The sequence below is a fragment of the Muntiacus reevesi genome, chromosome 3, assembly GCF_963930625.1.
Source record: "Muntiacus reevesi chromosome 3, mMunRee1.1, whole genome shotgun sequence".
In the NCBI taxonomy this organism is placed as follows: Eukaryota; Metazoa; Chordata; class Mammalia; order Artiodactyla; family Cervidae; genus Muntiacus; species Muntiacus reevesi.
This window is the reverse complement of record NC_089251.1, coordinates 141,566,647-141,585,080: the sequence shown is the minus strand read 5'-3', so window position 1 is coordinate 141,585,080 and position 18,434 is coordinate 141,566,647. Positions and strand designations below refer to the sequence as shown.

Genomic DNA, 18,434 nt, shown 5'->3' with positions numbered 1-18,434 from the left:
ATCTAAAGGATCTAAAGGATCACTTAAAATTCTCTTCTAGAGAAAAAAATCACATGTCTCAATGCCATTCAAGTACTGGAGATTCACAAAGATCTTATGACATAACACTTAAGAACGTCAAATGTCTACCGTGTGTTCTATACACACACACACACAGAAGAGGAGAAAATAATAAAACTGGTTAGTGCGATTACAGATTAAATGAGTTTCTCAATAGCCATGTGTTGAGTACATGAATTATCTCTTCTAATTTCTACCTGCAACAGGTACCAAAATAATGCCCTTTATACAGATGAGGAAGCTAAATTTTATATAAATTAACTTACCCCAAACCACCTATATAGAAAGTGACAGAGCTAAGACTTAAAACTAAAAAACCAAAGCTCATTTAGCACAGGGAACAATATTTAATATCCTGTGATAAACTATAGTGGAAAAGAACATAAAACAGAATGCATATATGTATACCTGAATCACTGTGTTGTACTGCAGAAATCAACATGTAAATCAACTATACTTCAATTAAAAAAATAGAAGAAAAATATCAAAGCTCTTGAAGACTCTTATTAAGAATGCATGTAATTTGAATAAAATTACACTGAAAACCTATAGAGGTTTCTAACCAATAGAAAAGTCATTTGTCGTTTAGTTGCTAAGTCATGCCTGACTCTTTGCAACTCCACAGACTGTAGCCCACCAGGCTCCTGCATCCATGAGATTTTCCAGGCAAGAATATTGGAGTGGGTTGCCATTTCCTTCTCTGGGAAATAGAAAAGTAGTATTTCCCAAACTGGTATAACTCACACAGTTCTAAGGTATGCTGACTAGTATGCCATAAAGACAGTATGCCATGCTTAAATAAATTTGGGAAAATGCTGGCTTGAACAGAAAGAGATAATAATTTTATCATTTGTTTCTGCTGAACAATCTCTCAAAGCATCTTGTATGATGTGTGCATTATACTCCAAGGGTAGAAATGTATCCACGTGGCACTGTTTCCCAAACTTATTTAAAATGGCACCTATTTTTATTGCAGTATATCTCCATAGAACACAGCTTGGGAAAAAAGCAATAAAGTAAATAATGTCAATTCCCAAACTCACTGGGCTCCAACAGAAAAGTGTTTTAATAATTGTTAAAAACACAGATTCACCAAAAATGAGGACACATGGTTTTGCTGCTTTGTCTCACTCTTTCATTGCAAACACAACTATTAAGAAAAAGCCTTCTGGACTGTAAACAGACTCTGCACTGCACATGTATGTGTGTGTAACTAGCAGGTTTGAGCTAGGTCCTACCTACTGTAAATAGAAAAGATTCATAAAACTACAGCTAATAAGGAAAAGGGTTTCAGGTATAATTGTATTAAGCTTCCCAACAAAGTGTGGCTGGCTTTTGTTTGTTTTCTATTCATTTTCAAATTGACGAAAGGATTAGTATTTTTAGAGAGGAGTAATGAAGTGGGCTTTTTTAAATTTAGAAATCAAGCTGCTCTGCTCACTGACATGAGCCGTCTAGACTGGTAAATGAGGCTACTATTCGAGCATCACCTAGCCCAGCAGAGGCGAATCCACAGGGACAGTCTTCCTTCAACGCACCCTCAACCCACTCCAGCCACTGTCACACTGCGGCCACATAACTAGAATTACAACAGCTTACTTAGTTATGAACAGCATTTAAAATAAGTATGTATTTAAAGTAAGCATGTAAATATGAGTCCCCAGTCAAAAAGAATACAGGGACATGCCTGCAAATGTGTTCCTTTGGGGGGCTGAAAATGTAAAATTAGACTATGTTGATAGTTACACACTCCTGTAAAGACATTAGAGAATACTGAACTATATACTTCAAATGGGTAACTTGATTCATATATGAATTTTATCTTAAGCTGTTTTAGAAAAGAATATAGGAAACAAGAAAATTTCTTGTAAGTACATACTACTAAAAAAATATACATATAAAAAACTATACCAAACTTAAATTTACAATACTATATAAAATAACCAACTTAATATAACCATTTATCTCTGAAATATCAAGGCTACAGTATGAGGCCTTAGCTTCCCACTGTAAAAGTATATTAGAAAATGGACATTACTTTTTAATTATACCAGTACTTCTAACTGAACTTAACACTATTCTATCCAAAAGATCGAATTTCATAAGTTAGCATTTATAATACACACCAGGTAAGTTATGCACTTATTCTACCTGACTATTGACCAGATATTTTTGTCAACTAAAAGTCCTTGGGAATTTGTTTCCTAAAACTACACATAAAACCATTTCAAATCCCTAAGTGTCTAAGGAGTAACTGCCTTAACAATGATAAAAGCTTATTCTCAAAAGAGTATTAATCTTTTCTACATTGTGTCATATAGTATAGTTACAACTATTACATTTATATACAGGTTTAAACATATTATGACATGAATTCAACCTGAGTTTCTTGAGGTTAAGTAAGAATATTACTTCCTACTAACATCTACTTTAATCTGTTTTCAAACAGCCCTACAACAACTAAAATGCAAAAATACTAATAGCATTTGTTTCATATGGTCTTGGACCAATTTTGAAAAAATATATAACTCAGTACTTTTTAAGTCCAGATTCTCTTGACACAGCAACACAAAAGTCCTTTCCTTTCTCGCTCTTAAAAAAAAAAAAAAAAGAAAATTACTTCGAATATAAAGGTGAAGACATATTAAATTAATTCAGATAATTAATATTTTGGAGAAATTCAGAGTGACTCTCAATTTACTTCTTGTTATTTGCTGTTAAGATAATAGTTGCTTCAGCTGAATTGAAAACAAAAAATCCAAGGTTGACAAAAATCACACCTCTGATAAACTGAATTTAAGACAAAATTATAGAAATGTGATTATAATGGATCTTGACGTGAAAGAAGAAATCCAAGTCCACTCATTCTTCAAGTTAAAAAGGGGTAAGAGTAAGAAATTATTTTTAGTCAGCTAAAACCAACTGGACAGACATGCTTAGCCTAATACACTGGTACCTTTCTCACCTGAGATTAAAATTTTATCCCTTTCCTCACTAAACAGCTGTTTCTAACTTTCAGGTATTGCAATTTGAAACCTGAAGTGCTCATTAGATACTCTAAGAGAGTATTTTCAAATCACCACATTATACTGTACTCATTTTGGTGGGATAATTATCAACACAAATTACTTATTTCACCCTATAAGTTGCTCACCATGACATACAAAATACATGATTCCTTTTCAACCGATTTACACAGGTGACACTTGTTTACATATAGGAACAAAAAATAAAGGTTGTATATGTATTTTTTAAATGTAGAAATAAAAAGTTCAAAATTTCTACCTAAAGACAAGTATTTGAAACTTTCAGGAAAAGAAGCATGCATCTCTCTGTAATATTCTACAATGATCAACAGGGTTTCTGGAGAAGTGACAAAAAGAGACATAAAAAAAGAGATTATATGTGAAATACAGTATAAATTTTTCTAAGGATATGAAAGATGAATAATCAGCATAAAACTCCTTTAAAAACATCTCATTATTTTCTTTAACTCAGAAAAGTATAAATTCATAATCCCAGTCATAAAGCCTACTTTACTACGAAAATAAAGGTTCTAAATTATAGTAAACATAGTTTGTATGGAGCTCTTTTTAACCAAAAGAAGCCTGAGAGGAAATAAATCTTCTGAATGATTCAAGTAATCATTCTTTTGAATAATGCTTTTTCAATAAGTATATATCATTTGATACCTTTCAAGTGCATATTTAAAAATTCCAAAATTATTTTTAAAAAAATTCCAAAATTATCATTATTAACTGTAACACCAAAATAGTTCCTATCATTTGTCTCATTTAGGCTGATGAAATACTAAGTAGAAAAATTAGAAAACACTTTCTAAGGCAGTAAACCAAGCACATCAGTACCAAGACTTCAAGCAAAAAAAAAAAAATTTTACACACTTAAACATACTTCACAAAGAAATCGCCAAAGTTACTACTCCATTTCCTAAAAATTGCCATCTCTCATCTTTAGAACCATTCTAAAGTTTACTTAGATTAACCCCTGAACTGAACAATTAAAGCCATCATATCATACATCAAACAGAACAGAAGCAACCTCCAAGCTTGCTGATTCAATCAGAGGCTGCTCCTCACTGTCAGCGCTTACCTGCGGTCCTCCGATTTAGGAATGGGGTTGGTGCAGCGCTGGCTGTTATACTTGGCCACATATTCACATTGCTTGAAGGGGGCAGTCTTGTCCTCCAGAACGTGTCTGATACAGAAAGCGTAGCCGTTGAGTCGCCGCTGCTTGCACAGTTTGGGGCTATATGAGCACAAGGGCTTATTGTCAACCTCAGAGAAGTGTATATGTTTCCCTTCATACATCACGTGACTCTATTCCTTGTGAACATCAGCTAAAAGACCACCACAAAAAAAGAAACCCAAATGATAAATCAGAGAGTATAAGGCAGGTTTAAGTTGAGAATTTCACTGAGGGACTTCGGGCCCCACAGCCATACCTGATTTTAAATCTTCTGCACCATAGCAATGTTAAGAGAACCCCAAGGATACCACAGTTTGGAATGCTGCAGAATCAAGATGAAGCAGATTGTCTACAAAAATATCAAAAGGCCTAGTTAACAAATAGAAATAAGCAAAGCTTGCTCACCTGGGAAGTAAAATTCTAGGGTATCACCCTTCCTAACGGGATGGATTCTTCACTGTAACCCAACATCCCAGTATTGAATTCAAATAATAAGACATAAAACATTAAGTTAACCTACCACTCCAAATTGAACTAAATAATTTTTGCTTTAAGCCTTGCAAATACCTCAAAATAGCAGGATTCTTCCACCAAATTCATGTTATAAGGTGGCGGGTCCTTTTTTTTTTTTTTTCTTTACTGATGGTTTCACCTTATGCCGATTTTCAGAACTCAAATCTCTTTAAAATGGCAATGGAATGAGCTCTACAAACCCAAAAACTTCCCCCAGAAATTCTACATTTTCTGATGTGTTGGCAAAATATTTAGCAGTTTGTAACAAATATTTCTATGAAATATTAAAAAAGAACAAATCCCTGTTTTTTAAGTTATTTTTACCTCTAATACTCCCCCACACCTGTCTCATCCAGACTATAGCCTGGAGCCCAAAGACTAGTCACCACCACATTTCCACCATTCAGTTGAGTGCTCTGCACCACAGAATGCTCCCAATTACACCAGAGAGTATAATTACCATGGCTGACGAGTCTCTGGAAGTTTAATAAGAAGATGGAAGAAATCACACAGCAGTCACTACCTCATACATACTTAACACACATACTTAACATACATACTCAACACACAAAAGGTCTAGGAGTTAACATGTATGATAACACCACACCGTCCACAGTGAAACTAAAACAACTGATCGGCCACATCAGGCCACAGGGGGCTGCTGTGGTCCAGCCTGCTTGCTCTACACTCCAAAAGTCACCTAGACAGATGATGAACAGCTCAGACACCAGCTACAGAGAACCTTGAGAAGTACTCTCCCGTTTACGAAACTGAATAAAAAACTCCTTACAGCAGTGAATGTCGAGATACACAAACCCCTGAAGAGTCAGAAGATATGTTTGCTTAAGTCAAAGATCTGCCAAGATAACTACAGTATTTACCTTGGACAAATCATTTAACCTTGGTTTTCCCATCTGTAAAATAGAGATAATATTAGTAGCTATGTTATGAGGTTGCTTCAGGGATCAAATCACACAAAGCATGCAACACACTAAGTACCATGCCTTGAACACATGAGAGTTATTACTCATAAAGCTATTATTACTACATTTTACCTGCTGATGATAAAGGTAGAGAATTTATATTACCTTTAAGAAGCATTTCACTTATATCAGTAGAAAAAAATCTGAAATATTAACTTAGATAATAAATAAAATCACACATTACTGAGTAAACCTAATCATGCATCAATGTAAAACAAAAATAAGAACTTTGCCGTTTCACTTTATTAGGAGGCAAGGAAGAAAAGCTGGACTAAAAATTTAAATTCAGCTGCCCTGAAGGTCTGGATGTTCAGGACAGGAAATTACTTCAAAGCAAACCCATGCGGTTTCATTTTTACACTCTCTTTGGCCTGCTCATCCACCTGGCAAACACAAATCTTTCATGAATTAGTTAAGTAAATCTATATGAACTTCAGGAAATAAATAGGCTGGATATAACTAACTGAAAAAAGGAATTTACATAATCAATTTGATTGTCATTATGAAAAAAAGCAGCCTATATATCTAGATGTATGAGAATATTTTATAAATCACATGAAGGGTACCATTCACTTTATACTCTGAATATCCTAGGTGGCATCATGTCTATTAAGACTGATGATTCCCCCTTGCTTGCCAATGTTCATGCATCCTTTTTCCTTATTTGAATTGGCTAGAACTATTGAAACAATGTTAATAACAGCAGTCACTGTTACTCCTAATTTTAAATAAGAATTGCTTCCAGTCAATGGCGGTAAAATGCTGACTTGTGTGTTATGTTAAGGAAGTATGAAGTAATCCCTACTTTATTAAGAAAAAAACAAACTCAGAATTGACAGCTAATTTTTACCAAATTCTTTTTCAGTTTCTAGGGAAATGATCATTTTTCTCTTGCACTTTTAAAAATATGTGCTAAAAATATTTAATATTTGGTATCCTGATACTGTACTCTTCTTACACTCCTGGGATGAAAGCAACCTGGACATCATGCATTATTCTTCCAATGTATGACTGGGCTATATTTGCTAATATTGAGGATTTTTGTATTTTGAGACTGTCTAGAGTTTTTTCTATGTGTGTGCCTTGGCAGAATCAGGTATTCATATTTTAAAAAACAATTTATAAAAATCTATGTTCCTGAACAAATTAAAAAGCAATGCAGTTGTAACGTTCCTTAGACGGTTGGGCAGTGTTTTGTGCAGATCAGGTTTTCAAATTTACCTGTAAACAATTTAGCAATGTGACCTCTTATACTTAATTTCCTAAATATCTGTGACTCATTCTTGTATTCTATGTATGTCCATATACATTTGTGATATTTGTGCTTTCCCCTTTTGTTCATGATTGGGTTCAACAGGAGTTTATCTGTTTATTAATATTTTTACCAATATACTCCCCCCCAGCAAAAAGAAGAAAAAAAAAACCTCTTGGAGTTATCAGCACCTCCATGTATTTTCTAATTCATCAATGTCTGCTTTTGTATTTGTTTATTCTTTCTACTTTCTTTCCACTCTTCTCATTATATTTTTTAACGTCTTGGGCTTAATTTTTTTATTTTCATTCTTTTCTTGCTTAATAATTTGTTTACATCTATGAATCTTCCTGAGTAGTGTTTTAATCATATCCCATAGGTAGTAATACACATTCTAATTATCAATACTTTCTAGTTGATTTGGATTTTACTTTTTAATTTCTCCTTTGATCCAAGAGTTATCTAACATTTTCGGATGGCAGAGTTTTAGGCTTCCCTTTGTCTTAGTTCTAGTTAACAGTAAGGACCACTGGGAATTCCCTGGCAGTCCAGTGGTTAGGACTCCATGCTTCCACTGCAAGGAACCCAGGTTGGATCCTTGGTCAGGGAACTAAGATTACACACACACACACACACACACACACACACACACGGAGCACACTGGTGTCTGACTGATTCCCTGGGCCCAGCATAGGACCAGGCTACACACACACACACACACACACACCATACTGGTGTCTGACTGATTCCCTGGGCCCAGCATAGGACCAGGCTACACACACACACACACACACACACACACACACAGGACCAGGCTACACACACACACACACACACACACACACACACACACACACACAGGACCAGGCTACACACACACACACACACACAGGACCAGGCTACACACACACACACACACACACACACACACACACACACACACACACACCATACTGGTGTCTGACTGATTCCCTGGGCCCAGCATAGGACCAAGGCTACACACACACACACACACACACACACACACACACACACACACACACACACACAGGACCAAGGCTACACACACACACACACACACACAGGACCAAGGCTACACACACACACACACACACACACAGGACCAAGGCTACACACACACACACACAGGACCAAGGCTACACACACACACACACACACACACACACACACACACACACAGGACCAAGGCTACACACACACACACACAGGACCAAGGCTACACACACACACACACACACACACACACACACACACACACACACACACACACAGGACCAAGGCTACACACACACACACACAGGACCAAGGCTACACACACACACACACACACACACACACACACACACACACACACACACACACACACACACACACACACACACACAGGACCAAGGCTACACACACACACACACACACACACACACACACACACACACACACACACACACACACACACACACACACACACACACACACACACACACACACACACACACACACCATACTGGTGTCTGACTAATTCCCTGAGCCCAGCATAGGACCAAGCTTCCAGAGCCCTGAAGACAAGGGATACCACTCCAAAACACGGACTTATTTTCCATCCCTCCTTCACTGACCAAGCAACTGCCAAGAACAAAGGCTGCCTCTCCAGACCCCTAGCAAAAAAATGAGGTAGTACCTCACAAATGGATAGCTTCTCTGAGGGGTGCACAAGTGTATCTGGGGAGAACTCAAACAAGCTGAGGAACGCCTGTCCTCGGAGACTGGAGAGATACCACAGAAGAATCTGGATGTCGTGAAGGAGGTTAACGGTTCAGGCAGAGAGAGCAGCTGCTGAGATTACCAGGAAGCTGGAGAAACAGGAGAAGAAACACTTGAAGGAAACAGCTGGCTGCAACTGCCCTCCCATCATCAGAAAACAGCAGCTGTGTGGAGAAGGAGTATAGGGAAAGAGAGGTGCTGGGACCTTGCAGAGAGCCCAGAGAGCTGGCCGGAACACATTCTGGTTCCTGGGCTCGGCTGCCTCCCAGGAAGCTAGGACCCCAATGAAGAAAAAGCCCCAGGAGACTCCTTGGGAGAATGGAGTGAAAGACCTATCTCTTCTTCCAAACCCAAGAAGAAATCTTTTTCCAAGGAGAAGTTGGTTGGTAGCGATCTTGAAGACACAGCTAGCAGTGGAAGTCTTCCCAAGAGAAAGAAATCTTTCCCCAAAGAGGAACCAGTTAGTGACTCTGAACTGTCAGAAACAAAAATGTCCCCAAGAAAAAGAGGAAATTCTCTTCCATGGAGGAGCCATTCAAGCAGGGAGGGCCTTCAGAGTCTGCTGGCAGCAAGAAAAGCAGCTCTAAGAAGTTCCAAAAGCTATCCCAGGAAGATCGGAAGATCGTGTGGGGCATAACCCATGGGGATATTTCTCAAATCATCCCTGGTATTCTAATAAAAACAAATTTCACAAAGAAATAAGAAAAAGAAAGAGCACAACCTGCATATATCTCTGATTTTGGATTTGACTGAATTTTTATTTGGGGACTAATAGGTGCTCCTGGAAAAAAGCATTTGTTGTTTCTAGGGTATCTTGCTAGCTACACCATATATCATGCTATTAACATTCACTGTTATTTAGTTTGCTTTTTCTGTCTACCAAGGGATGAAATAAAATCTCCAACTATAACCTTATTTATTTTCCCTTGTATTTATTTTATAAATTTTAAAGCTATATTATTTGATACAGAGATTTCGTGACCATTAGACTGTCACTCTTCATCATTAGAAAAGGCAATTGATGTTATTTGTCTTGAACTCAACCTTGTCTGGTATTAGTATCTGGACTTCATTTTTTGGACCTGAATTCACTGGTTAAATCTCTGCCTATCCTTTTACTCTCAAGTTTTCTGAAGCACCATTTAAGATCACAGGTCAACAAACTCTGGCTTAAAAGACAAATCTAAACCATTGCTTGCTTTTGTAAATAAAGTTTTATTGGAACATTGTCCTGTTCATTCATTTGTATATTGTATCTGATTGCTTCCATGTTGTAACAGGAGAAGTGGGTAGCTCTAACAGACTGTATGGCCATAAAGCCTAAATATTTACTAAAATATTACTTGCTGGTCCCTTTTTCAATGCATCTCTTACCAGGTTTTTTTTTTTCCCCCTCCAATCGAGTCATTTTCTTTTAATGAGTTCATCCAATTTATAATTTAATATTTACTTACGTGACAAATGTTTCATCTTAATTTTACTACCTTATTTTTTGTTAAGCTTTCAATTCTATCTTTTTATTACATATTTCATTTTATAGCCTGTTTTCTTGGAAGATTTATAGTCTGTGTCCTTTAAATCACATTTCTTTACTCCAAACTAAGAAAGTTAGTGTGCTTAGCATTCCTGTGATTGATCTTGCTATGGATGAGAAAAAATTCCTTTTTTGTTAACTACCTACCTATCCCAACTCAGTATTTCCTCCTTATATTATTTCTACATTGTTATAGATTATGACATTTAAATGTTTGTCCTATATTCAAAATTATTCAATGCTAATCACTAATCTTTTAACTTAGTTTTCAATCCATCTCTGCATTCAATAGTTTATAATTTACTTACCTCCATTCACCACCTTTCCCATCAAGGGCTGACTTATTGACAATAAGCCATGGTTTTTCTACTTAAAAATATGTCAATTGACATTACACTTAAACTAAAGCTTGCCTGGACATAAAGTCTTAGGTCATATTTTCCCCACATGTTAACCTAACAATAAAAGTCTTCATAGGAATTCTCTGGTGATCCAGTGGCCGCTTTCACAGCCAGGACCTGCGCCCAACCCCTTGTTGGGGAACTAAGATCTGCAAGCTGCATGATGTGGCCAAAAAAATTTTTTTTCAATTTTTAAATTTATAAAATCTAGAAATCATTTTAGAATTTAAACTCACTTTTTATTTATTGTGGGAAACGCTTCCTTAATGTCTTGAAACTGTTTTTCTATTTCACTTATTCCATTGTATTTTTCAGGGGTATTAATTATAGGCATGCTAAATTTACTGTCTTCCGTATCTGGCTCTGTCTCTAGGCTTTATTTTTACTTTTTCCATTTTGAATTGCTCAAATTTCTCAAGCTTACCTCCATTATTCTTAGCTATCAGGTATATGTGCTGCTTTGAAAGTGACCTTCATTTCTATAATAACTATACATTGCTCTTTTATTTCATACTTTGGTTCCATTAGCTCCACTCTTATATCTTATCATTTATTTCTTGAGCTTTTGTATCTATCTATAAACTCCTGTTTCAGAGGAGCCATGTCTTACCTCAACTCTCCAAACCACCTCCCACCATAAGGAGCTATTTATTCATAATTTTTACTTTCTCAGTTCTTTCTGAAAATGATCATCTTCATTTCTCCTTTAAGGCTTGACTCAATGCTGGACTAGTCTCCCCTACTCAAAGGGGCCCACATGGCATAGATTTTGGGGGATGATCATTTAGGCTTTATTTCTCTTCAGCTGACCAGATACATAACTATTAGCTGCATGCTGCCAGTTTCTCCTCTACACTTAACTTATTGCAAAAATAGTTCAACTGTACAGCTTGTTTGGAGAAGGGCATGGCAACCCACGCCAACAGTCTTGTCTGGAGAATCCCATGGACAGAGGAGCCTGGTGGGCTAGAGTCCATAGGGTGGCACAGAGCTGGGCACGACTGAAGCGACCCAGCACACACACAGTTTGTTATTCAACCCCACCTCTCTCGCCACTCAGGGAGCACCATGTATATACCAACCGAGCCATTCCGGAAAGGGGATCACTGGCTTTGTCCTCATGGTGTTTCCCAGCACTCTGCTTGAGTTATATAGAGGAAATCATCTCTCCTTGCGGAGAAGGAAATGGCAATCCACTCCAGTGTTCTTGCCTGGAGAATCCCAGGGACGGAGGAGCCTGGTGGGCTGCTGTCTATGGGATCGCACAGAGTCAGGCACGAACTGAAGCGACTTAGCAGCAGAAGCAGCATCTCTCCTCGTATCCTTTCTTGCCCTGGTTCAATTCCCACTGCACTTAAATAATACTAATTCATACATTCAAATTACAAGGTTTTGTTATCAAAGATTGAGTTTCTCTTGTTTCTCATTCTCCTCATTCTTTTTAGTTGGTTTAGAGAGGAGAGAACAGAGATGTCAGTATTCTGCCATCATTAACCAGAAGTATCTTTTAAAATTCTATATAGTAAAATATACCAAAATAAAAAATCATAAAACAAACTTGTCTAATTTTTGCAAACATATTCTTTTGTGATCATTTTGAATTTCTTATTTTAATGCATAAACATGCTACTAAAGAAGGTACTAAATTTGATTTAGAATCACTATGTCAAATCCACGTGATTCTAGCTTTAACGGCAAGTGTTCATTTATTTATTAAACACTTATGACAAGTCCATCATTTTCTGAGAAGCTACACAGTATATTAATAGTAAAAGACAACTTTTTCTTCCCTTAGAAGAATTACAATCTATGCAGTGCATGTGTGCTCAATTGCTTAGTCTTGTCCAACTCTTTGCAACCCCATGGACTGTAGCCTGCCAGACTCTGTCTATGGAGTTTTCCAGGCAAGAATACTGGAGTGTTTGCCATTTCCTCCTCCTGGGGATGTTCCTGAACCAGGGATCGAACCTGCATCTCCTGTGTCTCCTGCATTGGCAGGTGGATTCTTTACCACAAAGCCACCTGGGAAGCTCCATAATCTATGCCGTGAGATGCACCTAAAAGAAAGGAAGTGAGTAACTGGAGGATTTTACCCACAGCTCTGAGCACCCAGGCTCCTCCAGTCTCACCATAACCAAGGACAGGCCCTCTGTCCAGAACAATGGATGTCTTCCTCTCTGTGTCCCCTCCTCTGGCCAGTCCTAGCCTTCAGAACACAGCTTAGCTGTCACCACATGCAGATTCCCAAAGGCACAGTTAGTTCCACGCTCTTTTGAGGTACTCTGTGCATTTACCTGTTTTAACCCTCATTAGAGTCTACTTTGCTTGTTCTTCTGCTCTCTTCCCTCTTAGGAAATGAGCTCCTGGAGGGATAGTTTCCTGTTCTTCATTATACCCAGAGCCTAGCACAGTGCCCAGAAGTAACCGGCTGCTCAGTAAGTACACACTGCCTACATAAACGGCTTCCGTGATAGCAGCTCAATTCTAGGTTGCCTACCCAAACCAGGTTACTAGATGCACCCACCAATAATTAATTTTTAAAAATCACTAAATTGGTACTTAAGTCTACACAGTGATTTCTAATAGCCATAGCCATTTGCCAAGAGAAAGTATAATTTAGAATTTTTAAAATGTTTGAATATCGCCATATATCTCACGAACATCAAACATTTCATGGGCTTCCCGTGAAGTCCAGTGGTTAAGAAACCACTTTGCAATTCAGAGGACAGTTTAAATCCCCAGTTCTAGAAGATCCCACGTGCTGCGGGGCAACTACACCTGTGAGCCTTGAAGCCGGTGCACCTGGAACCCAAGCTCAGCAGCAAGAGAAGCCAGTGCAATGAGAAGCCCGCGCACAACAAAAATCTGGCACAGCCAAAAATAAACACATATTAAAAAAAAAAGTTTCATCAAATAGATTCATATAATTTGCCACCCAAGGTCTGTTTAGCAAATAATGTTTTTTAATAAATGTAAGAGCGCATTAAAATCTGCCTATTCAACATCCTTCTAAGAATTCATTAATCTATCCATTAGTCCATCTTTCAGCATTTGCCACAAGATGCCAAAGCTCTTGCTAACGATCTCTATGCCATTACAAAGTGTTTAATTGCAACATCTTAAAAACAACTCTCCAAACGTCATGCTTTTTACATCAACCTGTGATTATTTTTTCTATTTCTTTGAATTGTAACATTTTAAAAATCCTACTAGAAGCCAACTTTCCATCTTCTTTTTAAACAATCACCTACCTGTTCTCCATTTTCAAATCCCTCTTTTAATAAGCCCAATTTAATCTTTATAGCTATATTTTCAATTCCCTGATGTGTTCAGACTTACTTTATACACTATAAAAGGAAAGAATGTTCAGGGAAAATGGCTTTCTGCTTTGAATCTAACTTCCTTCTTAAGAAGTATTGTTTAATCAAATAATATTTGATATTATTTAATATCAAAATCACTTGTCTATAAACTGGAAACGACCACTAATAAATATGGTCTTCTCTATCTTAAAAAAGGTTCCCCTTTTTTAATTAAAGAAGTAATCATGACAAAAGCACTAAAATAGATTTCAGGGGGAAAAAAAACCCTACATTTTCTAAATTTTGTACATCTAGCCTCCGAAGACTGAAGTTTTTTACTGCTACTCCACCAAAGGTGCAATTCACATGGCATTCATTCATTGACATTCGCAGTAAGATAAAATTTGAGGAAACATATAGCAGCAGCAGCATAATGTATGAAGGCCACATGATCTTAATCAAATGTCTTACAGACCCTAATATTTCAATATGACCCCACTGAAATACTATCCCACTGTCTAATACATTTAGAACTACATCTTTTAATATACGATGAATATCACTTAAAAAAGTCTTAACCAGACCAAATTTATCACTACAGTAGATACTATCTTCATCTGTGGAAATAGCTTGCCTAGAAAAAGAATACAAACAAGTCTATGCTTCCTTAAAGAGAATTAAGGTAATTAAGCACTCTCAGCAGCACTAGAATATACCCTTTAATGTGCCCTCCTTATTATTACCAAAAAAGCAAAACAATACCTGAGAAGAGACTCACAGAAAGAAATTTTTCATGGCAAACATATCCATACATGAGAATTGAAGAGAAGGAAATGTGGGTAGCTGTAAAATCTTTCTAAAAAATCCTCCTTGATATTATGTGAAAGTCATTCAAGTCATGTCCAACTCTTTGCAACCCCACAGACTACACAGTCCATGGAATTCTCCAGGCCAGAATACTGGAGTGGGTAGCCTTTCCCCTTCTCCAGGGGATCTTCTCAACCAAGGGATCGAACCCAGGTCTCTAGCATTGCAGGCAGATTCTTTACCAGCTGAACCACAAGGGAAGCCCTTGATATTATATGCTGAGTTTAATGAAAAATAAAACAATTCCCTTCTGTAGTTTCTTTCTTCTTGCAAATACAGAGGAATAAGACATTAGTAGGAAGAAAGGTAAGAAAGATAAGCTTTTAACAAAAGCAACCAACAGCCCTTTCAGTCTTCCAACAGCAACCAGAAACCAATTTGCAAAATATGAACATTAGTCTCTTTGGGACCGCCACTGTATCACCTCCATGTGGAATCTCTGTGTCATTACTGCTCTTTTGAGTCTCCTGTTTCAGAAGCATGTTCATTTCACTGCCACACTATTTTCTAATTGCCATCTGTAATTTTATATAGTCCACCCCCTTTGAAGGGCCAGGACCTACAACATACCTTACAATTTTTTTCTAATCCAACGTGAACCTAAATTCTCAGAATGCTAGCTAATACATTTAATACAAATGAAAAGAATTTTTGCTTATCCCAGATCATATAAAGGCTGAAAAAGCTTAAAAACTTAAAAAGTGCCCCATTTTAAGTTTTTTTTGAAATGTTTTGACTCAACTTCACGCAGCATAGAAATGTGAAACTGAACAGATGAGTATATTGATTAAAAAAAAAAAAAGCAATATCCCACACACCAGTGTTAGACTCAGAAATTATAAAAATCTATCAACTGGTGTGATTCACAGATCAGTGAGAAAATCTATCATCCCAAAATATAAACAATATTCAACACAAAGTGCAAAGGAGAGTATTTTAAGCTATGTTAAATGCTTATTGAATGTCTGCTGCTGCTGCTAAGTCACTTCAGTCATGTCCTACTCTGTGTGACCCCATAGACGGCAGCCCACCAAGCTCCTCTGTCCCTGGGATTCTCCAGGCAAGAACACTGGAGTGGGTTGCCATTTCCTTCTCCATATTGAATGTCTACTATGTGCCAAATACTGTGCTCAAATAGCACTGTGCAAATAAGTCTGCATTATGAATTTCAATTAAAATGAACTTTATGCTAGTTGAGCTTCTTACCTAATTTATTAGAAAGGTAAGGAGAGCTCATGCAACAGTGGAGAGCACTTACTGGCTTCAGTGGGCATCAGGGATGGGGCTTAAAGAGGGCTCAGCTCATTACTAGGTGTGTGACCTTGGGCAAGTTATTTAGGCTTCAGTTTTCTCAGTTGTAAAGAGGCTTATAATAGTATGTACCTCATTGAGTCACTTAGGAGAATTAAATTAGGTATTTCAATATGCATGGTACCCAGCACACAGTAATCACTTAATGTTAACTACTATTAGAAGCAGTTAAGTAGTGGTTTATTGGTATTATCATTTTAATCAAAGATCTGCAGGGCTGAAAGGCAGTCTCCAGCTGCTGGTGGTTCTCTGAATGATACAGTGTAATTCTCCAGTAAATCAGGCCCTCCCACCCTCTTGAGGCTAGAGTAACAGAATCCACTAAAAACTGTTTCCTACTATTATCCGTATTAAAAATCTAATATTAAAAATGTTTTCAACACTCTATAGAACATCTAGACACTGGCGTTCTTGGGACAAAAATACTAGCAGAATGAGCAGTGTTTGATTGGGTTATGGCATTTATTAGCTCCAATTGAGAATCCTTTACAACAAATGCTTTCTGAGTTTCTATCACTGCCATGGGGTCACTCTCAATTGTTACAGAAACCCTATATTGCATGACAAAAAGAAAAATTAAGTTGTAGCTACAGTTCTTTTGTTCCAAGAATCTGAAACTAATGGCCTCTCTGTTGCTCGATTCCAGGTACTCTTTTCCATCCTTATCTCACTTGACCTCTCTGTGGCATTTGACACTGCTGACCACTGTCTCTTTCTTGAAAAATCTCTTTTGGGCTTCTCAGTCAGTGGCTTCCTTTCTCTTGGAGCCCACACTTAAATGTCAATGTTCCTTAAGATGCTTTTAATCTTATTTTATAGGGATGCAAGATGAAATGCCTACATGTGTCACAGGGGTGGGCCAAGGGCAGACTAGCAAACTTTGCTCATCTAAAGGCAGCAGGCTCAAACCAGTTTCAACAAGTTGTTGGAATTAAAACACACACACACACACACACAGACCTATGGTTTCCAGATCTTCCAATTAAAAAAAAAAATACAAATCCAAATTTTCTCACAAAAATCTTCCATGTCAGTAGCTCATTTAAGCTGTTAAAACACAAGGTAGGCGACCCTGAGCAAGTTATTTTACAAATCTGTTTCCTCATCTACAGAGTGTCAGTGATAAAAGCGACACACAGTGAATGTCAAACCGAAACTTTTACTGGCTACCATTTTAATGTCTGTTCTACCTTACCCCAGGTTTCGAGCTAAATATATAAAACTGTAAATATGTATAAATAAATTTTACCGGATCAGGGTCCAGAAAGTTTATCAGATTCCCAAAGAAGACTAAGAACCACTAAGCGAAATTTTTCTACTTCTACAACTTCAGCTGTTATCTATACAAGGATGGATCCCAAATCCACATCCGATTTACCTCTGTAACCAGCCTCTCCACTGACTTCTCTCCAAGCCCACGGCCATTGCCGTCACGGTAGTCCAAACCTGCAGTCTCTTCTCAGCAGCTGTCCACTTGCCCTCCTTTGTTCCACTTTTTTATGATCTGAATCCTCTAAAACACAAATAATTTATTTGGCCAAAGGCCTACATAAACGTATGAGAAACCCAAACCTCTTAACCTAAGTACAGACTCCTTAGGACCTGACCAAGGCAACCACTCCCTCTACCATTACATATTCCTACTCCCCCAATTGCTCCAATTTGCAACACAGAAAGCTCCTTTGTCAGATCCCACCTCCTGGAATGCCTATCTAACTCCTCCTATTTGCTCTGGGCAGAAACCCACCCCCCCTGGAAAAATCCTTACTTCTTGCCCCAGGCCAGGGTAAATAGGCTTTCCTTCCTCCAAGCTAAACTATCCCTCCTCATTCAATGTTGTAAATGTCAACTTTATTTTTCTTCTCCACTAGACTAAAAACTCCTCAAGGGCAAACAAAGTATCTTTTTCTTAGAAGGCCCAGTTGTTTTCAGCGGCTCAGTTGTGTCCAACTCTTTGTGACCCCATGGACTGCAGCACACCTGGCTTCCCTGTCCTTCCCCATCTCCCAGAGTTTGCTCAAACTCATATCCATTGAGTTGGTGATGCCATTCAACCATCTCATCCTCTGTTGACCACTTCTCCTCTCCTCCTGCCTTCGATCTTTCCCAAACCCTAGAGCTACCACTAAAGAAGCCACTGTGATAAATGAACGAAACTGCACAGGCTTTGGCAAACCTTACCATCACCTCAGATAAGCATCCTACCTTCCCAAAGTGAGCCTA

General features: G+C 37.7%; 1 protein-coding gene across 9 annotated transcripts in view; it reads right to left on the bottom strand.

The window, feature by feature from the left end:
- Nucleotides 1-18,434, bottom strand: part of INO80D (INO80 complex subunit D) — a 67,671-nt gene that overhangs the window by 43,799 nt on the left and 5,438 nt on the right. For 3 of the 9 annotated variants that reach the window (XM_065930731.1, XM_065930733.1, XM_065930734.1), the window contains exons 2-3: nucleotides 4,523-4,615; nucleotides 4,171-4,417 (exon numbers count right to left, since the gene is read on the bottom strand). In XM_065930731.1, coding sequence (XP_065786803.1) covers nucleotides 4,171-4,388 — 218 coding nt within the window. In that variant the 5' untranslated portion in view covers nucleotides 4,389-4,417; nucleotides 4,523-4,615. Of the gene's footprint in view, nucleotides 1-3,345; nucleotides 3,424-4,170; nucleotides 4,418-4,522; nucleotides 4,616-17,589; nucleotides 17,725-18,434 lie in introns of those variants that run through there. The other 6 variants (XM_065930738.1, XM_065930739.1, XM_065930732.1 and 3 more) reach the window with 5 other exon arrangements.